General features: G+C 41.6%; 2 protein-coding genes across 3 annotated transcripts in view; one reads left to right on the top strand and one right to left on the bottom strand.

Annotated features, from left to right (window-relative positions):
• LOC139471332 (chordin-like) overlaps positions 1-1,738 on the top strand; it is a 39,662-nt gene extending 37,924 nt beyond the window's left edge. The window contains exon 19 of the mRNA XM_071253651.1: positions 522-1,738. Coding sequence (XP_071109752.1) covers positions 522-580 — 59 coding nt within the window. The 3' untranslated portion in view covers positions 581-1,738. The remainder of the gene's footprint in view (positions 1-521) is intronic.
• Positions 1,739-12,109: 10,371 nt separating this feature from the next.
• LOC139471273 (melatonin receptor type 1B-A-like) overlaps positions 12,110-25,602 on the bottom strand; it is a 63,783-nt gene continuing 50,290 nt past the window's right edge. For both annotated transcript variants that reach the window (XM_071253571.1, XM_071253572.1), the window contains exons 2-3: positions 19,668-20,153; positions 12,110-14,413 (exon numbers count right to left, since the gene is read on the bottom strand). In XM_071253571.1, the coding sequence (XP_071109672.1) occupies positions 13,659-14,413; positions 19,668-20,103 (1,191 nt within the window). In that variant the 5' untranslated portion in view covers positions 20,104-20,153 and the 3' untranslated portion in view covers positions 12,110-13,658. The remainder of the gene's footprint in view (positions 14,414-19,667; positions 20,154-25,602) is intronic.

The following is a 25,602-nucleotide window of genomic DNA, read 5'->3' as shown; positions in this document are numbered from 1 at the left end:
GCGACTTACGGGATCGGGTGGTCGGACTCGCTGACTTGGTTGATGCATGTCATCGATCCCAATTGTGTGGATCGATGCTCATGATATTAATCACTAGATTGTCTGGTTCAGACTCGATTATTTACAGACCGCCATCATATAGCTGGAATATTGCTGAGTGCGGCGTTAAACAACCAACCAACCAAATCATGTGTCCATCTGTTTGAGTGCCAATGTAAATGTACCCGACACTGTGTGTTCAAATATGCCCATGTCCGTGTGGCTGTGCACATGTTTGGGCGTATGTCTATCTGTGTGTCCATGTGGTCCTACATGTTTTACTGTCATATTCTGACAGATGTTTAAACAATGATGGTTTAAGTAGATTTACATGAAAATGTTTGTTGTTTAACGCTGCACCCGATCCCCTTAGATGCCTCTTAAGACAAGCATGGGTTGCTGAAGACCCATTCTAACCCTGATCTTTACGGACAGTTTTACATGAAGACATGGTCTAAATAACATTATATTTATATTTTCAGCACGAAAAAATCGGAGAAAAGGGAACAGTCGTGAAAAATCCTCAAGTAAAGAAAACTGATTGACGAACTCTGCGGTTGTGAATGTGATCCCAAGGTCCGAGTGTTGTGTGTGGGCGAATGTTTCTTCAGGATGAAAACATGTTTGAGTGAAAGAAGTACCTAAACCATGTGATACGTTCAAAATGGCGAACACTGTTATTCCGTCTTGTTCAGGGACTTCCAAGACCTGGGCTGATGATGGGCCATCATGTAGACACTGACAACTTGGCTGTGTTTCCCGTCATTTGGTGAACGAAAATGGGACGTTTTGATATTGGTTACCATTCACGTTACGAGAACTTGTTTCATGGTCTTTCTTTACAAAGGCCTTATTTTCGTGTTGGGACGAGAGATGTGATTAGTGCTATATTCACATGAATTAACGCATCACCTTATTAGTGCTATTGTTTTAAGGTGTTTGTGTTACATTTTAAGAGAGTGACTTATAAACTATACCACATCACGTGTGAACCGACGTCATCGAACTTAACAGACTTTTTCACGGCAGGCCATGCGCCGCACGTGATTGTGACGTCATACCCCAAGTGCTTCCAGCAACCAAAGACTGTTGCTCGTCACGTGATACATCAAGTGGTATTTTTAGTTCAGAAACTTTTAGTATATGTTTATGTTCACATCACGACAGTTATATTCGATTTCATATTGAACTTTATTTTAAAGACCCCATTCAAAATTTTCACTTTCAATATTTAGATGTTTCTGCATTTACAGTGAAACTAGTTTTAAGTTTATACCTAAACATTTTCAAAAAACGTGATGTTGTATGCATTTGTCACTTTGTGTATCGTCTTCGTGTTCTGTGTTTTGTCATAAATGTTCTGTATATTGTCATAAATGTTCTGTATATTGTCATAAATGTTCTGTGTATTGTCATCTAGATTAGTAGTGTATTTCATTGTTATTTAATTATTTAATATTGGCATACATCTTTATTGTGCAATGCAGTTAAATAAGCACACGATTCTAAGTGTTTTAAGCGTTAGGACTAGGCTATCTGTATGTTTATACATAGAAGCTCATATACCTCTAAACTATACGCAGCTGTAAATATATCATTCGTTCTGGTCATTTCACGGCTTTCACACACAGTTAGCTATTACCATTGTTGTAAATAATCCCTAAGACCGAAGGTGCTGTATTTGAATTCCGTGTTACATAAAGACATCGAAATCGAATTAAGTGTTGTTGTTTTTTTCATACACATGGGACCCCGTGAAGATTCCGGGGTAGAATAGGTCTTCAGCAACCCATGCTTGCCGTAAAAGGCGACTACGCTTGTCGTAAAAGGCGACTAACGGGATTGGGTTGTCAGGCTCGCTGACTTGGTTGAAGCATGTCATCGATCCCAATTGCATGGATTGATGCTTATGATATTAATCACTGGAATGTCTGGTCCAGACTCGATTATTTACAGACCGCCGTCATATAGCTGGAATATTGCTTAGTGCGGCGTTAAACAACAAACCAACCAACCAACTTTATCAGAAATAATATATTCCAATATCGAGTTTTAATGAAGAAAAAACCAAATAAAAATGTCTCAATTACAACCGACAAAAGTTATATGTATAATATTAGGCAGTTACACCTTGTTCGAAGAATGTATCCGTCAATATCCACATAAAGGAACGATATCCTATATATCTGCAGCTGTACAAAGAAACGTGGACGTCACGTGTCTTTGTAACAATCTTTTATTACAATATCTATATGTCTTTTCGGGATATTTTAATTCGTTTCTCAACTGATAACGTAAGTGTGTTTCAGGTGTTTTACATAGTAACAACGCGTGTCAGTCCGACGTTGATTAATGAACAATTTGCACACTCGTATATGCAAGGGGCCGACTGTAGGAAGTGAAAACTTGCGGTATATACAGTTTTACTTTATACATGTAGATATATACATACAGAAGACACTATGTGCCAGGTCAGCACATGGTGGTAGTGGTTGGTGTCTTGGTGCCACGGAGCACCCAGCCTAACCCTAGCTAGGCTAAGGGTAAGACCTTTTTTTCTCCTTCTCAATCTCTCTGGACCAAGGCTTATATAGCCAAGGTCACCTGACATTTAGTAAGTAATAAATATAAATGTAAACAGTAAATCATCAGTGACATACTTGCACATCCTGATCAGGATGGCAGACGGTCGATGTACACAAAAATGGGGATTAACAAATAGGATTAGCATCTAATGAATAACAGCAATTAAGTGTTTCAAGGCATATAGATGTCATGGCTCCAGGGTAATGAGCCTTTGCAATCAAATGTTCTTCAGACAATGGGTGTCGTAAATCAGTCGCTATGACAACTGGATTCATGTCGCATTGCTCAGCTGAGACGCCGCCTCCGTGGTCTAGTGGTAGAGCGTCCACCCGGAGAGCGGAAGGTCCGGGGTTCGATCCCCGGCCGCGTCATACCAAAAGACGTTAAAAGATGGTACTTGTTGTTACCTTGTCTGGCGCTCGGCATTAAGGGGATAAAACAAGGACTGGTCGGCTCGGAGTCAGTATTCTGTGTCTGAGTGGGGTTTTCATGTTAAACTGCGGCATGGTATCTCAGTGAGCTAGCACTATAAATCGGCATCAGTCCGGACTAGTACAAGCAGCCACACACACACACACACACGTGCATGCACGTCGCTATATTAGTGCAATAATCTTGGACGCGACGTTAAACCCAATTTCACCTCACCTCAGCTGAGACAGCACACGTGACAACTATTTTAATGATGTCCACGGTTCTTTAAAATATTCCCTGAGTTAGATAACAATAAGCAATCAATCAACATATTATCGGTTAATCCTTTGAGCAAAATATGTTGTTTTTACATCGGCACTTCACGCCCATGTACGGGTGTATCCCGTCTGCTTTAGTAAACACTTATTTTTGACAAATACACTTTTTAACAAAATCAACGTGTTTTCGGTTAATCCTTTGCTAGATGTTTTTTGGCAACTCACCTGAATATTCCTCTCTTGCTGCGCTGCAACGTAAATATTATTATAACCCAATCTTAGATTGTAAAAAACGCCCACAAAGAAAATATGTTTCAACAGTTTGAACTGATGGTCAGTTATTTTTATGGCGCTTCGTTTGCTTCTGAATGTAAGGGAGACAAATCTTGTTGTCTTGTCTGCAATTTCCTCGCGATCAGATCTGTGACACAACTCGCCTTTAAAGTTCTGTCGGAAATAGAAATAAATTCAATTTTGGAATTTTCTACTGACATTGAATATTGTACTACCACTCTCAATTTAATACTTAAGTTCTATTTTCCAATAATGGAAAATAACTAGATAGACTAAGTTATTACAACCTGTGGTTTCTAAAGGGTAAACAGTCATTTAGAAAAAAGGGACACATTAACACCTAATCGAGTCTGGAAGATCGAAAACCCGTGATATCCGGATAGAATGTGTCTTCGGCAACCCATGCTTGCCGTAAGAGGCGCCTAACGGGATCGGGTGGTCAGGCTCGCTGACTTGGTTTGATGCATGTCATCGCATCCCAATTACGTGGATCGATGCGCATTATGTCAATCACTGGATTGTCAGATCCAGACTCGATTATTTACAGACCGCCGCCCTATATCTGGAATATTGCTGGGTCCGGCGTTGAACAACAAACAAGCAATCAATCAAATAAGATGAAAGAAAAAATACTGAAACAAACTAAAAGAATATGTAATTTAGACGATGGAAAAAGAAAACTAAATGGTACAAGTGTGGCTTGGTGACAAGACGGTATCAAAAATGTGAATTATATTCATCTTCAAAACTAAATATTTTACAGGCAGGAAATAATTACACTTTTTGTGAACACCTGGTGCACGAGATCACTGATTTTCAGTTATCCATTCCCATAAGTTTCGAATGGAATATGTTTCGAATGGATAATCGAAACTGGTTATTCTCTGGCGTTGGCATTTACTATTTGCATTATCTCTGTATAAGATATATACTCTTCAAAACAAGTAGGGGATCGTGAAATATAAATTGTATTATCGGTCGTCAGAAGAAAGAGGAGCTTTGGGAAATGATTGCAAGGGATTGAACACAGAAACACAGCAAACATAAAAATTATCCGGTACACATACACATATAAAACTTAAAAACCCTAAGGTCAATTTAATATAGTCTATTTCAGGGTTTAAAACCATTTCAAATACAGCCAATCAAATGACAGTTGACCTAATTACTACGCATCCTTTTGCAAATACTACGGAATACACTTACATATCAAATATAACAAAGACCAAATTTGGCCCAATTCAGTTTGTATTCATAGGATTAAGAGCCACTTCACATTCAGCCAATCAAATTAAATCATACATTCGATACAAAAGAGCGCTTGTTTCGTGTTGGAAAAGCGCGACTATGCGACATTTCATCAAAATGTCGCGTTGTCGCATTGTCGCGCTTGAAATAATTACTGCATATTTTAATATTTTGACAATGCGACATTTCTTCAAAATGTCGCGTTGTCGCGCTTTCAGTAGTCATTGCTCTGTTTTTTAAATTTTCACAAAACATTATGATCTATGGTTATAGATGAATACGCCCAGTGAACTATCTCAGTCACAACAATTACAAATGAATACATACGTCACATTCGTCACCACTCGCCCCTTTCCGTAACTTGCAAGAAGACTCGTCCCCCTATCGATGAATGTTATGTGCGAAAATACGACAAACCAATCAGAACGCGCGTATGACTTCACGTTCTTCGTCAAAGAATACCTCAGGAATAATTTTTGATTTTGCATATGTCTTGCATCTAAAAATATACCCAAGACACAGTTAAATGTGTTCAATCATTCTGTATAATTCCGCACGTCCCGATGTGCTTTAAATTGCATTTGATATATATATAATATATGGGGAAATGTATGTGAAGCATTACGCAACGAGTTGACAATTGTTTTAGGTATGCCCGTTTGCGCAAAGACGGAACCCGGTCGCAAAACTGGCCATGAGAGGGGCACGAGTCGCTATTCGGCTTGTCCCGGAATAACACGAGTTGGTCACGAATGACATACGTCCGTGAAGGACAAGCGGTCACGTGAGCAAATTTAACCCAGCCACCCCCGCATTCCTCAATGAACTCGGCCAGAGCACGTCTTACATTTACATGTTTGAACTAATGGTCTGCTGGGTCGCAATTTGGTTGGAATATTGCTGATAAAGGTGTGAAACATCAGTCTGTTTACAACAAACGTTTTGAGTGAGTGAGTGAGTGAGTTGGGTTTAACGCCACTTTTAACAGTATTCCACTTACATCGCGGCCTGTCAGCTTAATGTGGGAGGAAAGCCGAAGTGATGCAGGTCTCAGACGTTTACCACTTCGGTGAAACCCACGAGCACGGGTATTGTGCTGACAAACCTAGAAACATAATCGGGGCGAACCGGGATTCGAACCAACAATCATAGGTTTCTGGCGTGCCCAAGGGACGCAACTCTGCTCAGCGCATCGCGGGGCCTTAGACGACTGGGCCACCCGTGCCCCTACAAACGTTTTGAAACCACCTATCCGTTGACGCTTCGAATGGCTAAAAAAAACAATCGATAATTCTTTAAAATATTAAATTATATTTCTATCGACCAACATCTAAAGTTTTGTGGAAATTGCACAAGACCGAGACAAACTTCAAAGAGAAATGATCTATTGACAACTGACACAAGAACGCTGCTTTGCCAGATAAGTGCTCCTGTAGGCTGGAGGCTTAGCGTGACCATCACGTATGACACTACAATTCCTACAACGTAGCATAACAGAGGCAAAGAATTGCCGGAAACAGCCGAGATGTAATGAGAGCAATACCGGAAGTAGCATTCGGCCATTTTCTGTAGACTGCCTTGAAAGTAAATGATATATTCAGATCTCTGCACGCTAGGACGGAAATTGCTGATAGTTCAACGTATTTGACCGTAGTGACCGTATTTGTTGTTGATAATGAATTTAGGGAAATATTTTGTATCTATTCTGTCTTTGGTTGTCCCACTGACAGCTTTGAACGTTCTATTTTGAAATGTGCCATGATCCTATTTCTAAATCAGCCATGCACACAAGGAAACTTCCTTTCAATCAGCCATCGTGTAAGTATAATAAGGGTCACAAGATCAATACAATGAAGAGCAAATGAAACTGCTAAAATAACGTATATTACTCGAGTGAGTGAGTGATTTGGTTTTAACGCCGCTTTTAACAGTATTACAGTTATATCGCGGCGTGTCAGCTTAATGTGGGAGGAAAGCCCGAAGTGATGCAGGTCTCAGACGTTTACCACTTTGGTGAAATGGATATGGTGCTGACAAATCTAGAGACATAATCGGGTCGAACCGGGATTCGAACCTATAATCATAGATTTCTGGCGTGCCTAAGGGACGCAACTCTGCACAGTAAATCGCGGCGCCTTAGACGACTGGGCCACCCGTGCCCTCGTATATTATTCCAACTAATGTTCTCAAATACAACCAAAATGGACAAACAGCAGTCTGAAAACTTTGCTTTAATTCCGTGTCAAGTGATTCGCTAAAATTGGAAATGATCACAAGATACATATGAGTATAAAAACAGCGCAATATTCGCCAGTGTATATAAGGAGTCCAGAAATCAACAGTAATCATAATATACCACGAGGTGGTGGTGAGCTGAAATGGGGTATTAACGTAGCGCCAAAGATTATTGCACTTATATAACGACGTGCATGTACGTGTGTGTGTTTGTGTGGCTACTTGTACTAGTCCGGACTGATGCCGATTTATAGTGCTAGCTCACTGAGATATCACAGGCTGCACTCACGCGATGTTGACTAAATATATCAATTGCATGGTGGGATTGTATTCCATCTACACATAGTGTTTGTTTGTTTGTTTGTTTGTTTGATTGTTGTTTAACGCCGCACTCAACGATAGTCCAGCTATATGACGGCGGTCTGTAAGTAATTGGGTCTGGACCAGACAATCCAGTGATTGACATCATGACCATCGATCTACGCAATTGGGATACGATGACATGCATCAACCAAGTCAGCGAGCCTGACCACCCGATCCCGTTAATCGTCTCTTACGACAATCATGGACTTTAACGACAAAGGGGCGGTGGTTAAAGCGTCCGCTCGTCACGCCCTAAGGCCCGGGTTCGATTCCCCACATCGGTACAATGTATGAAGCCCATTTCTAGTGACATATTGCTGGAATATTGCTAAAAGCGGCGTTAAGACATACTCACTCACTCACTCACTCACTCACTCAGTGTAACGACACAGACACCATCTTACCCACCTGCGACCATGAAAACATTATTCCTTGGTGTCTGGACCAGACAATCCAGTGATTGACATCACGAACAATGATCCACGCAATGGGGATACAATGACATATATCAACCAAGTCAGCAATCCTGACTACCCTATCCCGTCATTCGCCTCTTACGACAAGCATAATCGCCTTTTACGGCAAGCATGGGTTGTTGAATGCCCATTCTTATCCGGATCTTCACGGGTCCCATATGTAGTGACGTTTACCTCATCCAGATTGTATTTACAGTGACTTCAAAGTGACAGTATACCCCTTGTTTGTGAGTGAGTATGGTTTTACGCCGCTTTTAGCAATAGGCCAGCAATATCACGGCGGGGAAAACCAGAAATGGGCTTAACACATTGTACCCATGTCGGGAATTGAACCCGGGTCTTTGGCGTGACGAGCGAACGCTTTAACCACTAGGCTACCCGAACGCCCCTCCTTGCAAAAAAAAAAATTGTTTATGGGGGTCCGTCCTGCACCTTCGCTTCCGCTTCTGTGTAATTCCTGTCCATTTGATAATGTTATGAATTATCTATTATATTTATTTCTTCGTGTCTTGTTTTGTCAAGCCTCACATAAAGTTTGGTACAGTTTCTTTTGATCGTCATTGTATTTATATTTCCAGACTAACGCTAAATGAATAAACAACAACTTTCCTTCCATCAAAAAAAAAAAGTTTCTCTTTCGACTCTCTCCATCTTTATTTAACTTAAGAGCTCTTTGTCCACTCAGGGTTGAATAATTCGACTGAGTGAATCTTGCTTTTCTGCAGTAAGCAATGTTCCGAGTGACAATAATCGGGTAACTAATAAAAAAACAAAAAACAATTTTCAGTCACAGGATGATATAGGCATGTTACTTGACAAGGAAAGTAAAACAAATATCCCAAAGAAATGTTTGAATGGCAGCTAAATATGAATTTGCACCAAGCCATCTACATGTCGCGCCTTCGCATCGACCAAGAAAAAAGATGAACACGAACTAATCACGTCGTCCATGGCAACCAAATACTCCGGGGTTTCTTCCGGAAGAGGTTTCCCGGTAGGCGTGCTCGAGGCATGGTTCTGCATCGGCCATACCTATTTTCGTTTAACGCTGCACTCAGCAATAGTCGACGGTGCTGATTATCAGGGTATGTAATCGAGAAATCATGACAATATGTTGACTCCGGAAGGGAAAGCACTGAGCCTCGACCCCACGAAGGGTCGTGTTGATTCTACTTCCGGAAGCAACAGATTAAAGTGAATCGTCCTCCGATGTATCAGTTCTCGGAGTATCAAAATTGTGCATGATGACTTGTAGTTCCGTCAGTTTTACTTCTTTAAAATGCACGTTCAGAATGACCCGTGTACTCCTGGCTCAGAATCAAGTGCGTTATCACAATGGTTTAAATGCAGGAGACGAAGTGACTGTTTACTTAGCGTAGTTCATGATATCAATCACTGAATTGTATGTCTAGACTTGATTTTCTACAGATATCAGTCATAAGGCTGGGATATTGCCGATTGAGTCTTCAACAAAAAGCACACTCAACAGACACACTAAACGAGCAGCTCTTATCACTGATACCAAGGGCGGTCGGGTAGCCTCGTGGTTAAAGCGTTCGCTCGTCACGCCGAAGACCCGGGTTCGATTCCCGACATGGCTACAATATGTGAAGCCCATTTCTGGTGTCCCCCGCCGTGATCTTGCTGGAATATTGCTAAAAGCGGCGTAAAACCATACTCACTCACTAACTGATACCATAGGGGTCATATATATTGCCGAGAGGGGACATCGCTCTTTCGCTTTCTCGCAATATTCCCTCTTGGACACGGTAGGGGTCGCATGTATTATGGGTTTCTATATGATAAAAAGTATATACGTTAAACAACATTAAAGGATTGTTAAACCTGTCCTCAGTGGGCGGAGGCTGAGGTTTGTTTTAATCATAAAAGAGAGCTCAGATTATTCCAGTCACATTTCAAATTATACATGTGGATGGAGTGTTGAAATATTTTCACTATCCACTTTGACATAATTTAACTGTACAGCCGTTGGTGATTTTATAACAATCCACACATTTCTGCGCTAAAGGTAATTGATTGATTTATGGCCCTATTTAGGAGTTTTATTGATACCCCACCCCGGGCCCAGTTATCAAAACGAACAGCAAATAACTTCACTTACTAGCGCTGAGTAGTGTACTTCCTCCAAAACAATAGTGGTTTCCGTGTGTGTGCGTGTGTGCGTGCGTGCGTCCGTGCGTGCGTGCCTGCGTGCGTGTTCATAGTGAGGTGAGGTGAAATGGGGTTTAACGTCGCGTCCAAGATTATTGCACTTATATAGCAACGTGTGTGTTTGTGTGGCTGCTTGTTTTAGTCTGGACTGAAACCGATTTATAGTGCTAGCTCACTGAGATACCCTGCCGCAGTTTAACATGAATACCCCACTCAAACACAGTATACTGACTCCGAGCCGACCAGTCCTTGTTTTAACCCCTTAATGCCGAGCGCCAGACAGGGTAACAACAAGTACCATCTTTTAACGTCTTTTGGTATGACGTGGTCAGGGATCGAACCCCGGACCTTCCGCTCTCCGGGCGGACGCTCTACCACTAGACCACGGAGGCGGTCTTCCGTGTTCATAGTATACAAGTCATTTACAAAACATAACAAAGCTACACAGTGAATTCGATTTATTTCCAAGTTAGTAATCTAAACCAGCATCATGTGTCAGGCTACACAGAAAAATATATGTTTCTCGGGCTTGGAGGTAGGATACTGAAAACAAAAATGATGTGAAAGGGTATCTATATTACCCCCCAACAAGAACATCAACAAACACAACTGGGCACACATTGATCTCGGCTCTACGTACAACGTAAGTTGTCATGTATGGACAAGTGTGCGTCGTATGACGAGGGGAACTAGGTGAAGGACCTACTGACGCGCCGATGCCCGAGATATATTTCCTCGTTTTGCCTTAGTGAATGTGTTATAACGGAAAGAGTGAGTGAGTGAGTTTGGTTTAACACAGCTTTTAACAGTATTCCAGTTATATCGCGGCGTGTCAGCTTAATGTGGGAGGAAAGCCCGAAGTGATACAGGTCTCAGACGTTTTCCACTTCGGTGAAACCCACGAGCACGGGTATGGTGCTGACAAACCTAGAAACATGATCGGGGCGAACCGGGATTCGAACCCACAATCATAGGTTTCTGGCATGCCCAAGGGACGCAACTCTGCACAGCGAATCGCGGCGCCTTAGACGACTGGGCCACCCGTGCTCCCTATAACGGAAAGACACAGAACCGATAGGCCTATATCAACCATACCGCAACAACCCGGAACTTGACGACACCGTCCATATACGTACTGATGCATTCGTCACCACTCGCCCCTTTCCGTAACCGGCTTGTCCCGGAATAACACGAGTTGGTCACGAATGGTTTTGATGGAAAGTACCGGCCAAAGAAAGTATACACCGATGTTTGATGGTCGCTTCAAATGAGACAGAAAAGAAAAGCTTTTTTGATGGTGATGTATTTGATATGATATAGTTGTGTTTTGTATTTCGGCGACTGTTTTCAGTCTCGTGTGTATTGTTTTAGTCAAATCCAATTTTCAAATGTGTACTTTCTTTTGCCCAGCACTTTACATACTGATTAAGATAGGTGGTTTAAATAGAGAATCCCACCCGAGTGTCTTTTGATATCAAATATATCAATGAGTGTTGATATATTTGATATCAAAAGACACGAGGGTGAGATTTTATTTATCATTCAACATCATTCTTCAAGCTTTTTCAGTTTGTAGACATCTTCAGTAACAGGGCAATTAGTGATGTCATTTTATTGTGACGTCATGGTATTCAATGACATCACAATGGTCTGCAAAGCATTGTGATGCAATTTCATTGCAGCGATATCTACACTGTAGGGGTGCGTTGCAAAGCGCCAATCGCTTGTAAGCGATGTACAGCGATTCGCCTCACAACAGTGCGCTAACTTTCAGCCGCTTGCAAGCGAAACAATCGCTGACTGAGGTCGCTTCGTTCTCAAACCAAAATGGCGGCTTACTTTGACAGCTGGACAAGGAATTCTTGATTGGATCAACGAGAAAATGAGCAAAGGTAGCTGACACACCATCATCCTCAGTCTGCTCCACATTTTCAAAGTAGTCATAAATTTCATCAGCTCGTCATCGAGCCTCTTCTTTTATGATCTTCATAACGTCAAGGCAATCAAGCGGTGGTTGCGCCGCCATTTTGGAAGAGTGCGCAAGCGCTTCCAACTGTTGCAGACCCCGGGATGAGCGATTAATTTGCTTTCTCTTAGCGATTCGTGGCTTGCAACGCGCCCCAGATATCGCTTGATCTCATCCAAGCGATATCTCCTGTGGGAGCAAGTTTTGGATGATAAAGGCCATTACGACATCTTTGAAGTCGTCTTAACGAATATGTATTTGATAAATGTACTTATATTGACCTTAACATTAAAAATCTTTTTACACTGTTAACTATTTATCACATTTTTATTTGACATATTGAAATAATAATATTTGCTACTTTTGATTACATTTAAACTAATGATGATAAGTATTGCACCAATACCCGTATTAGAACATAAAGCATATGTAAAGTTAGCATAGGGTAAAGTCAGAAAACGTTAAAAAATACAGTGCATCAGCAGCCGCCACAGATGTAAACTAGGCAGTCACGTACGTAAGTACGTTCGGAGTACGGACAGTGGGCTACGTGCGATGTACGTGCTGGATATGAACAGAGTGATATTGCAGCCCAATCAGGATCAACCGTACGATCTCAACCGTACGATTAAGGAAACGGCACGGTGGTCCAGTTGAACTGAACTGTCTTTGCATAGTTACGCCACGTTGATCTGCATTGGTTCGAACCCCAGAATGGATTCCATTATTATCCTCTTTGTACTGGTGGGTTTAACCCTGGGAATTCCACCCACTTCAGGTTGACACGCCCACTCATGTACTTACTGAGGTACCGCCCCTTAAACCTTTGAGGAAAGATAACTCCATATGTTGGAGGGAAGTGTTTGATGAATTAGACGTTTTGAAAATGTATTGTTGTTGTTGGCTTGTTGTTAAACGCCACACTCAGCAATATTTGAAGGCGGTCTGTAAATAATCGATTCTGGACCAGACAATCTACTGATTGACATCATGAGCATCGATCCAGTCAATTGGAATACGACGACATGCACCAACCAAGTCAGCGAGCCTGACCACCCGATCCCGTTAGTCGCCTCTAAGTCGCCTTTTGTGGCAAGCATGTGTTGCTGGAGACCTATTCTACCCCGGATCTTCACGGGTTTTTGAAAATGTAAAACTTTAAACATCAGATGATAAGAATAATTATCTATGAATCTAGATTGTAGATATCAGTATACAGTTATAATGAAGACTGCATGCCTAACAGAGGGGGGTTCATAATGATACTCCCAGAAATGGCCAAAGTGATATTTTCAACATGGCGGCCGTAGTGGCCATGTTTAATCTCGGATAAGAATTATGTTAGCAAAGTTTACCATCTCTGGTATCATCGTAAAATCCGAGGACAAATTCATGTTTTTAGCATTTCGGCGTATTCTATTAACTAAAGTAGATTCCGCCTTTGCAGGAATTCCTTCAGCGGGTAGAATTGGACAACGATTGGTCAGCTACGAATGGCCGGTACCACGGCCAGACACAGCAGCCGTGTGTATTCACGGGTGGTGGAGGGATGAAGACGACGTAGTGAAGTTTTATGATGATCACAAACTATGCCTGTGATGAATTTGCGTCCGGTACTTCAGATCCGGAAGGATACGGACTTGATTCGAGTTCCTTCCGTTCCTGCGGTACGTTCTTACAAGGGGAGATAACATCGTAGAACAACTTCTTGTAGGCCATCTTGAATCTGTTATTCATGAAGCCGTAGATGATGGGATTGCATCCGCTGTTGGCGTACCCGAGAAGAATGGTGAACATGTCCGAGCCGCGTTTAACGCTGCTTGGCAGGAACACAGACAAAAACATCGTTACACAAAATGGCAGCCAACAGGCCACGAAAACGAAGATGACAACCAGCAGGGACATGGCTAACCGGAACTCCTCTTGCCGCCTGCGCGCTGCCTTCTGGGAACGCAGTGTTGCTATTTTGGTTCTAACCTTCGAACTTTCGTCTTCCGGCACTGTTAGGAATATAGTATTTTGAACAGCAGGCTTGTCAAGAAGGGTAGACGTTTTGTCTTTCTTGGGCTTTTTTATTGATGGGGGTTTTGAGCTGGGCGCTGAAGGCGGTTGCGAGGATGAGCTGATACGAGACTTGCTTGCTCGGAAGATTCTTAAGATCTTGATGTAGCAGAATGTCATCACAGAACAGGGTCCCCCGAAACATACTCCAACCATGAAGAACGTATATGAAACTGACGTCGGCCAATCACAGAAGCAGAAAGACTGCGTCGGTATGTAATTATATGTCCCCCAGCCAATCAGCGGAGGTAGAGCAAGTAGACCCGAAAAACACCACACACCTGGAATATAGAAACACATGTTTTACGCGTTGTAAGCGTCATTCTTTAGTGACATTTGGATCTGTATGATTAAAACTCGCTTTATACGTTTGTTCGCCATCAAGAGGAGGGTACACAACAGCTTTTTATTCAAGAAATAAACAACGAGTGAGAGTTGTTTATCGTACACTTAACACTGCAGGGATAATATACCATGAGGGGCGCCTTTTCTCCTGTTGTAACAATACCAAACAGAGCGCGATAGCAGGTGCATGACCGTCAGGCGTTTTATTCTCCATGCAGTGTTTTATTATACGCTAAGGCGCCGCCATTCGCTGTGCAGAGTTACGTCCCTTGGGCACGCCAGGAACCTATGATTGTGGCTTCGAATCCCGGTTCGCCCCGATTATGTTTCTAGGTTTGTCAGCACCATACCGTGCTCGTGGGTTTCACCCAAGTGGTAAACGTCTGAGACCTGCATCACTTTGGGCTTTCCGCCCACATTAAGCTAACACGCCGTGATATAACTGGAATACTGTTAAAAGCGGCGTTAAACCCAACTCACTCACAATTGTACGATAAACAACCACCACGAGTCGACTATTTGTTATATGAGATATCAACATGATGTACATCGTCTTTAAGATGTTAATAACATGTAAACGTTTTATACATGTTTACCCGCATTTAAATGAAGATAACTCCCTGAATATAATCCGACCTCGGCATTGTCGGAAAGGTCCATGTCATGAACAGGGGGATTAATTTGGGTGTTTCCCCGATATTCTCACAATTTTCACGTCGATTATCGGTACCTTTTCTCCCAATACCGATTGTTATATCTCTTCCACCTTTGGGTGAGACCGTTCGGCCACTGCGTTTATCTACGTAGCCTAGCTACTTCTCTATACAACAACTCGCTAGACATTTCCCTCCCGAAAATAACGTCGTCCAATATATGACGTCATCAAGTTTATTACGTTGTTAGAATCTCCAGAAAGGCCAATGATAGAACAGAGATTTGTCGTGAAATGGTTTTTGGTTTGTTGTTTACCAACGCACTCAGCAATATTCCAGCTATATGACGACCGTCTGTAAATAATCGAGTCTGGACCAGACAATCCAGTGATTGAAATCATGAGCCTCGATCCACGCAATTGGGATCGATGACATGCATCAACCAAGTCAGCGAGCCTGACCACCCGATCCCGTTAGTCGCCTTTTACGACAAGCATAGTCGCCTTACATGGGTTGCTGAAGACCTATGTTACCCCGGATCTTCACGCATGTTTCTAAAGGGGAGCTCAAAAGGATTAAGAGAAATTGGTTAAAAAGAAAGTGTTACACTCACATGTGAAACTGATTTTACGAAACTCGTGAAAGAATTCAAGTAGTACCCTCGCTCTCGCTCGGGAAATACAAGTGGGCCCATATTCAGACACTCGTTGCACTTAAATAGCGACGTGCATGCACGTGTATGTGTGTGCGTGTGTGTATGTGTGTGCGTACTAGTTCGGACTGATGCCGATTTATAGTGGTAGCTCACTGAGATACCATGCCGCAGTTTAACATGAATACCCCACTCAGACACAGTATACTGACTCCGAGCCGACCAGTGCTTGTTTTAGCCCCTTAATACCGAGCGCCAGACAGGGTAACAACAAGTACCAGCTTTCAACGTCTTTTGGTATGACGCGGCTGGGGATCGAACCCCGGACCTTCCGCTCTCCGGGCGGACGCTCTACCACTAGACCACGGAGGCGGTCCCTCGTATAATTAGTATGACACACATGTGAGTGTATAATAATCTCCATATCTTAATAATTTATCTGATATAATAACACTATTATATGTCATCGATGCAGAGGAGAACGAGGCTTCGGTTCCAACGATACCATTGTGAAACTGGCCCTGGGTAATACGTAATTCTCCACACACACATAACGGGATAAATATCCGAATCCCTTTATCATCATGAAGCCCATTAGTGCTGTCTAACGGTCACTTGACGTCCCATGTCGGTCATCTTGCATCAATGGTCAAGTAAATTGGTCCTCAACAAGCGATTGCGTGACCCTCGCGTTATAATGATTATGTCCCCATTAGACCAACGAGAGATGTACGTGTATTATTACAGATTAAATAAAGCTGTGGTATTGTAATGAGAGCATTTCAGCTCATTAAAAGTAGTCCCCGGTGTAGTATGCGCGTTAATGTGTAGTAATTCATATAAATCAATCTTTACTTGATGGAGCTCCGTGAGTGCATATTTTTGTACAATTGCTATCACACTTCTTCATATATTGATTGATTCGTTGATTGATTGGCGTCAGTTTCAGAGGTGGATCGATTCACTGTCGTCACTTCTTGTTGGTGAGACTGCTCTGTCCAGGACGTTATCAATATTATTCTTCATGTTTTATAAAATGCAATATATATTTGATAATATTTAAGTGAGTGAGTGAGTTGGGTTTAACGTCGCTTTGCGCAGTATTTATATTCCAGTTATATCACGGCGTGTCAGCTTGATGTCGGAGAAAAGCACGTGATGCAGGTCTCAGATGTTTACAACTTTGGTGAAACCCACGATCACGCTTATGGTGCTGACAAACCTAGAAACATAATGGGTGCAAACCTGGATTCGAACCCACAGTCATAGGTTCCTGGCGTATCGCGGCGCCTTAGACGACTGGTGCCCGAAATATATTTAGAAACAAACCTAGAAACTTAATCGGGGCAAACCGGGATTCGAACCTACAGTCTTAGGTTTCTGGCGAGCCCAAGGGACACGACTCTGCACAGCGAATTGCGGCGCCTTAGACGACTGGGCCACCCAAGGCCCCGACAATATTTAAGAAGAGTCGATACAACAGTTAGTATGGTTTGGTCACTTGCTTGCAGTAATCACGTAATGTTGCTGTAAATATACTACTCAAAAGAAGTTAAAGAACACCCGATTCCTTCCAATTACTATAGTGAATCTGTTATGCCAGATTGACAACATTTAGGTTGACAGATCAACTATATGTAATATGAAAGAATCGGGTGTTCTTAAACTTTTTTTGAGTAGTATATATTATTCTATGATTGAGTCGCACGTTTACTTCAAAATAACCTTAAAATAAATTTAAAATCATTTTTAAACTTTCCGAATATCTAGTACGCTTCAGGAAATGGGGCAGGTTACTACTTTCAGTCCTCGATATTATGCAGACTAATCTTTGTGACTTTCTTGGTGGGTGCTGTAAGTTAGGGCGGTGGGGTAACCTTGTGGTTAAAGCGTTCGCTCGTCACGCAGAGGAATGGGTTCGAGCGTACAATGTGTGAAGCCCATATCTGGTGTCCTCCGAGAAATTGCGCGAATATTGCCCAAAGCAGTAGAAAACCATACTCACTCACTCGCTGTACCAGTTTCAGCGATGCTTAATGTGACAGAAATTTGGTTTAGCTCCGCTTTCAACAACACATCATTTACACCATTGCGCGTCACACAGATGAAGCAGGAAACCCCGAAGGGATGCAGGTCTCAGGCGTTTAGCACTTTGGTAAAACCCAGGAGCATAAGTATGGTGCTGACAAATCTAAACATATATTTAGGGCGGACCTAAGATTCGAACCCACGATAATCGTAACGTGGCACAACCACGGCTCGCAACTCTTTAAGCGAAATTACAGATCACTGGAGCACCCCCTTGAGACCCCTTACCAAACTATTTATAGAATCTATCAGTCGTCCTGTGCAGCCGTTTCTCATTACTCAGAATCTAGCTATCTAATTTGTATTTTTTATTGTGATGTTTATACTAAATACCTTTTTACCTGGACGAGACATCGAAACTTACATTCATCAGCTTTTTAACGACACATTTTGACGTTCATACATTTTTCATCAAACTGTATGCTTGAAGTGACGTAAACACCCACGGACTACTTTCGCCTTCCTGGGGAAAACCAAGGGGAATTCCCCACCACGAGTAAATACAGAAGAGTCGCTTCTGATCACTTTGACACTTTAAATTTGAACTCAGCGTTTTCGCGTTTTGCACATGTTGCAAAAAGAGTGTTTGACTGCTTGTCAATGATCTATTACCCTCGCTACGACCCATCCCAGTGAACAAAATGAAGAATGCACGCAAAAACTATCTATCGAAACATGCTGTAACATTCCAAGAATGTTCACAGTATCTATTCGACACGTCTTTATATTGATCAATAATTCATAATCGCCACGGGGGAATGGGTTGGCCTAGTGGTCAAGCGTTCGCTCGTCACGCCGAAGACACGGGTTCGATGCCCCACACGGGTACAATGTGTGAAGCCCATTTATAGTGACCCCGCCATGAAAAAATTGCTGGAATATTGCTAAAAGCGGCGTAAAACCAAACTAACTCACTCACTTCTAATCGCTAGGGGTTCAGTGATCACTCCGGAAATCTCCACGTCGCTTTGATCGTGTCGGCCATTTTGACGTTAATGTATTACGACGCAGTGTGACTGTGACTGGCTCAGATATGACGATATTAGTTAAATCTATTTGTTGTAACTGTCAAACAATTTGAGTATTCATACGCGCATATCAAGTGATGAGGAACTATTTTATTCCACGATACAGCTGCTTGATATGTTGCGCTCGGTATAAACACGATGTCACACCTACTAAATAATATTGCGTCTACATCCTTTGGGATAAAAAATAGGGATTGCAAGAATTGCAAAAATTGACGTTTACTTTGTGTGAATTAATAGGAGTATGATTTTGTTTGTTTGTTTGTTGTTTAACACCTCAGAAATATTCCAGCTGTATAACGGCGGTCTGTAAATAATCGCGTCTGGACGAGACAATCCAGTGATTGACATCATGAGCATCGATCCACACAAAGAGCATACATTGGAGTATGAACTCAGCGATGTTCCAGCTATGTGAGGTCGGTTTTTAAATGATCGGACCTGGACCAGATAGGCTTCATGAGCATCGATCTACGCAAATGGGATACGTTGACATGCATCAACCAAGTCAGCTGGCCTGACCACCCGATCCCGTTAGTCGCCTCTTACAAACATGGGCTGTAACGACACAGGGGCGGTGGATTAGTCTAATGGTTAAAGCGTTCGCTCGTCACGCCCTAAGGCCCGGGTTCGATTTCCCACATGCACACAATGTGTGAAGCCCATTTCTAGTGTGATATTGCTGGAATATTGCTAAAAGTGGCGTAAAAACATACTCACTCACTCACTCACTCACTCACTGTAACGACACAGACACCATCACACCCACCTCCGACCATGAAGACAATATTCCTCGGTGTGTAGACTGTCCTGTACCGGTGTGACTGACATATCTTGATGTAGCGGTTGAAACTGATGATTCCGAGGGACATGACGCTACCGACGAAGGTGATCATGTTGGTGAAGCCGGTCACGGTACACGTCAGCGCCGAGAAGTACCAATCTCCGTTGAAAATTGTGAATATCGTCACTGGCATATTTACGCCAGAAACCAATATGTCCGCGAAGGACAAACATAACACTAGATAGTTCGATTCATTCCGTAGGTCACGTGATCTCAGGATTACAATCCAAAGGGAAATATTGCCAAATAAGGCCACTATCAGAATTAAGATGAGAATACCGCCCTCTATGGCTCGTTCCACCCATGGTATCACCAAGGGGAGATCACTCTGCGTGTCTAACAAAGTGCTGGCATTGGTCATGGCCTGGGCATCATCAGAGTCGCGTGCACTTCCTCATAGAACAGATCGGCCTGAAATAAAACAGATAGAAAATTAATTAGACATCTTCTCAAGTAAACTGTGTGTGTTGTTCCGCAGGTGAGGTGAGGTGAGGTGAGGTGAAATGGTTTTTTTAACGTCGCGTTCAAGATTATTGCACTTATATAGCGACTTGCATGTGTGACTAGTGCCGGTTTTATAGTGTTTACACACTGAGATACCATGTCGGAGTTTAACATGGATATATACTGTTCCTTTCCCATCGAAGAAAAACCCACTTGATATAAACAAATAAATGAAAGTAGGTGCGTCACAGTACATTCATCTGCAATTGGAAAGAGACGTTGTCAGTATCATACCGCTGGAATATCAGTCTGAAGAATTCACTGGTATCCTAATACCAGCGTTCCGGACATTTGAAAAATAGATTCAAAGAAGACGCTTAATTCTACAATGGGTTGTTCGCAAGCCCATGTTCGCTCCGCGACGGACCGAAGGAATTGACTTTCTGAAAATATTTTGATATATTCTTGAATATTATATATAACAATAAAATGTCTTAAAAATAATGATTTGGACTTTATACATAAAAATGAATCTTGATGGATGGGCGTGCTGGATGTTCTGAAAAATAAATAATAAAAATAAAAACATAGACGGTCAAGCTTCTGTTTTCACTGTAAAAGATGTTTGCGACTGAAATATTATTCTGTTCTCCCTCTAACAATAATGTATGCGACTGAAACATTATTCTGTTCTGTCTCTGACAATAATGTTTGTGACTGAAACATTATTCTGTTCTGTCTCTAACAATAATGTATGCGACTGAAACATTATTCTATTCTGTCTCTGACAATAATGTTTGTGACTGAAACATTATACTGTTCTGTCTCTAACAATGTTTGTGACTGAAACATTATACTGTACTTTCTCTAACAATAATGTATGTAACTGAAACATTATTCTATTCTCCCTTTAACAATAATGTATGCGACTGAAACATTATATTGTTCTTTCTCTAACAATAATGTATGTAACTGAAACATTATTCTGTTCTCCCTTTAACAATAATGTATGCGACTGAAACAGTATTTTGTTCTGTCTCTGACAATAATGTTTGTGACTGAAACATTATTCTGTTCTGTCTCTCACAATAATGTTGGTGACTGAAACATTATTCTGTTCCGTATCTAACAATAATGTATGTAACTGAAACATTATTCTGTTCTCCCTTTAGCAATAATGTAGATGACTGAAACATTATTCTGTTCTCTCTCTAACAATAATGTAGATGACTGAAACATTATTCTGTTCTCACTCTAACAATAATGTATGCGACTGAAACATTATTCTGTTCTCCCTTTAACAATAATATAGATGACTGAAACATTATTCTGTTCTGTCTCTAACAATAGACCCAGGCGCCTGAAAAATTGATCATGTTTTAGCGACAATGCTGAATATTGATCATTCATATTCTCGGCGACGACCGAATATTCATCTGTAATCGTAATTTCAATACATATTATATCCTTCCAATGGCAATTTACCCCCTGTGTTTGTATTAATCCCCTGCGTTATAACCTGAAATTTGCAGACCCGAAAATTTCATTCGGAAAATTTCCAAGCATGGAATACTCCAATTACACCCGTATTGACATTGTTAATTCAAAAGTTTTGTCGCTCTCCCCGTCACGCTAGAGATTTCGTGGCATCCAATCATATTTAGAATCCTGTTCTACAAATCCGATTGTCTTCAGTGAAACGAGCACCTGCGGGAGTCAATAACGGAGTGTGATTTGAGGCTGCAACACTACGGTGGGGAACACCAGAAATTGGCTTCCCAAATTGTAACCAAATGTGGAGAATAGAACCCGGGCCTTCTGCTAAAAAAACCGAACACTTTAACCACTAAGCCACCCCGCACCTGCAAAAGCCGGATGCAGTCAAATGTATGTTTCTGTTTCTCTACCATCCTCGCATATTTAAAATGCGTATTTATGTCTAAAATCAAGAGCTCGCATTATTTTGATGTCGCATCAAATTCCTGTTTTAGAGTATTTGACGTTTGAGATGTTTTTTTAATTATCATGTTACAAACAATGTTTGGTTTGTTTGTTTGTTGTTTAACGCCGCACTAAGTAATATTCCAGCTATATGGCGGCGGTCTGTAAATAATCGAGTCTGGACCAGACAATCCAGTGATTAACATCATGAGTAGCGATTTACTTAAATGGAATACAATTTACATCAACTAAGTGAACGAGCCCGGCTATTCGATCCCATTTGCACATAATTAGCGAATGACTGCATGTTGTTTCCAATCAAGTGGCATCTTTCAATGAGTGAGTAAATACTGTTTTACGCCGCTTTTAGCAATATCCTAGCACTATCCACTATCAGAAATGGGCTTCATGCGGTCGGGGAGCCTTTTGGTAAAAGCGTTCGCTCGTCACGCCGAAGTCCAGGGTTCGAGTCCCACATGGGAACAGTGTATGGAACCCATATCTGGTGTTCCTTTCCGTGATAGTGCTTGAATATTGCCGAAAGGGGCGTAAAACCAGACTCACTCACTCACCAAATGTTACATTGTTCCGTTCAAGGCATGCTATAAACACTCAACATACTGACACTCGCTGTTAACAATCTGTCGATACACAATAACAAGACCCACGCTGAACCCTTCATCCGTAGCATTTATTCACAAATCCACAACAATCGGAAACATTTATATAGGAACTATTTTAAGTAAGATCAGAAGATCGCGGATCGATACATTTTGGTGCACTTACTTCCGACGTGTGAGTGACAAGGCTTAGCGTGAACGTAGCAGTCGCCATGATTTGATGGCGGTAATTGACGATAATAACAGGAATAACTATGTGATTTCGCCGCCATTCAAGCGTAGACTACACAGAACACGATATTGCATACCTTTATTTCACTTCGCGATTTTCCCCCGGCGATTGTTTTGTCGGCATCTTGTGAATGCTAGCCATGCGAATCTAGGGAATGGTTAGGAATGACGTTAATTGTTGTGTTTGATATCATTACTTGCACGATAGTCGGGATGGTTCGTCTATCGAATTGTTCAGGAAATTTAGTTGTTGCCATAGTTACGTGTAAGGTATAGCGTGCAATTAACTGTTACATGGCAGTGCAACAACACAGTTTAATTTCAACCATTTCACGTGCAATTTCGACCCATCATTTAATCATTTGGTTGGCTGTGTAGCAACTAATAAAAATGTAGCTATCATGTACGGCTGATTGTGTCATTGTATGAATTCACGCAACACTGGCCACTGCTGAATATACTGAATATACCACTGAGAACACATTCACGGTGAATATACCACTGAGAATACATTCACGGTGAATATACCACTGAGAATACATTCACGGTGAATATACCACTGAGAATACATTCACGGCGAATATACCACTGAGAATACATCAACACTGAATATACCACTGAGAACACATTCACGGTGAATATACCACTGGAAACACATTAACGTTCAATATTCCACTAAGAACACATTCACGGTTAATATACCACTGAGAACACATTCACAGTGAATATACCACTGAGAACACATTCACAGTGAATATACCACTGAGAACACATTCACGGTGAATATACTACTGGAAACATATTAACGTTCAATATTCCACTAAGAACACATTCACGGTTAATATACTACTGAGAGCACATTATTATTATCATTATACCGCAGGTATCCAGGCACTGATATCTGCTCAAACTCGGTTTCGTTTGTTCCCCGACCAATAGTACCTTCTGTATCGGGCGCCTTTGATAAATCAATCTCTACAGCAATACTGCTTCAATGTGTCTAGGGGAGCAGATAGTTTGGGAAGAGAAATGCGTGTGAGCACCCATCAGACATACATATTTCATGCCCCATTCAGAGACAGGTGGGAGCGACGGGTTCCCACAATTCCTCTCATTTCCGGTTGTGCGCGGCAGAGCGTTATCAACATGTACGTTCTTTCGGAGCATTATCTTTGTAAAACAAGTGTTCAATCGAAGGTGTTTTAATTACAACACACAACACATTCGATCACCACACTCATTTAAAACTGTGTGCTAAGTTTAAATACTTAACGCCTGCAGCGGGGCTGTCTAAGATTAGCTGATATAGCCAATGAAACAAACTGCTTTCTAAAGTAGGCTACATCGTGTTTAGTGAGAGTTCAACCGGTGTAAAAGATTCTATTTGTATACATGCTGATCGATGTAGTTGCTCATCGACTTGGGTTGCCATGTTTGGTCGAAATTATGGGTTCGACAATTATACAATTATATAGATTGTAATTACGTAGCTTGAATCATTGCACACGACCTTGCAGACACAGAGTACCCTTTACTCTCAAAAATCTGTTATCACGAAATTCATATCTAATATTTTTGCTAATGCAGATTTCATAGTTAGACATGCCCATTTGTTTGTTCGGCAGTCACGTGCAGGGAAAATGGAGGCAACGCTATACAGAACAAGGTGTCAGGTGATGTTCACCATCGGTCAGTTTACAATGTTTTGAGGAAAGTAGTCTCATAATACATCGCTCCATCCCTGATTGTCAGCCCCAAACTCGGACTTGTCCGTTTTACCAAAGTGTCTGTTTTGTTTGTTTGTTTGTTTGTGTGTTGTTTAAGGCCGCACTCAGCAATATCAGCCATATGACGGATGTCTGTAAATAATCAAGTCTGGACCAGACAATCCAGTGATTGATATCATGAGCATCGATCCACGCAATTGGGATACGATGACATGAATCAACCAGTTCAGTTAGCGTGACCACCCGATCCCTTTAGTCGCCTCTTACGACAAGTACAGTCGCCTTTTACGGCAAGCATGGGTTGCTGAACATCTATTCTACCCCGGTTGGTAAAGATCTACATCAAGAATGGGTTTCATATCGGGAATCAATCCCTCTTCATGACGACGAACGCTTTATCCAATTATATATGTATAAAAAAAAGAAATATAACAAAGAATGTAATAAAAAACAACCTTAAGCCAATACCAACAAATGAAAATGAAAACCCCAAACACAACACATCTACAGTAAATTACGTTTATAACGAACACACTTATAACGAACTGACAGATATAACGAACTTATGTTTCGGTCCCGACCATTTGCTGTATATTTGCTGTGTAGGTGCATATATCGAACTGCGGCTATAACGAATTAAAATTAGCGGTCCCTTTGAGTTCGTTATAACCGTAGTTTACTGTATTTTGCACAGGGTGAGCTACAGTGCAATCGGCTATCTATTCTGTGCCACTGTTGGTGTTCATTTAACGCATTAACGAGCACTTCAAGCTAAGCATGAGCAGTGGGTGCGTTACGGGTCAGTGCGTCACCATCAAGGTGTATGTCGATACAGCAAGTCATTCAGGATCAACCAAGGAGAGTAGCCGCTCATGTTTCATCAATAATATCAACATC

This window comes from Haliotis cracherodii, unplaced genomic scaffold (genome assembly GCF_022045235.1).
Source record: "Haliotis cracherodii isolate W230 unplaced genomic scaffold, xgHalCrac1.p SCAF_22, whole genome shotgun sequence".
Taxonomy (NCBI): domain Eukaryota; kingdom Metazoa; phylum Mollusca; class Gastropoda; order Lepetellida; family Haliotidae; genus Haliotis; species Haliotis cracherodii.
Note: the sequence above shows the minus strand (reverse complement) of the source record. Positions and strands in the feature narration are given on the sequence as shown.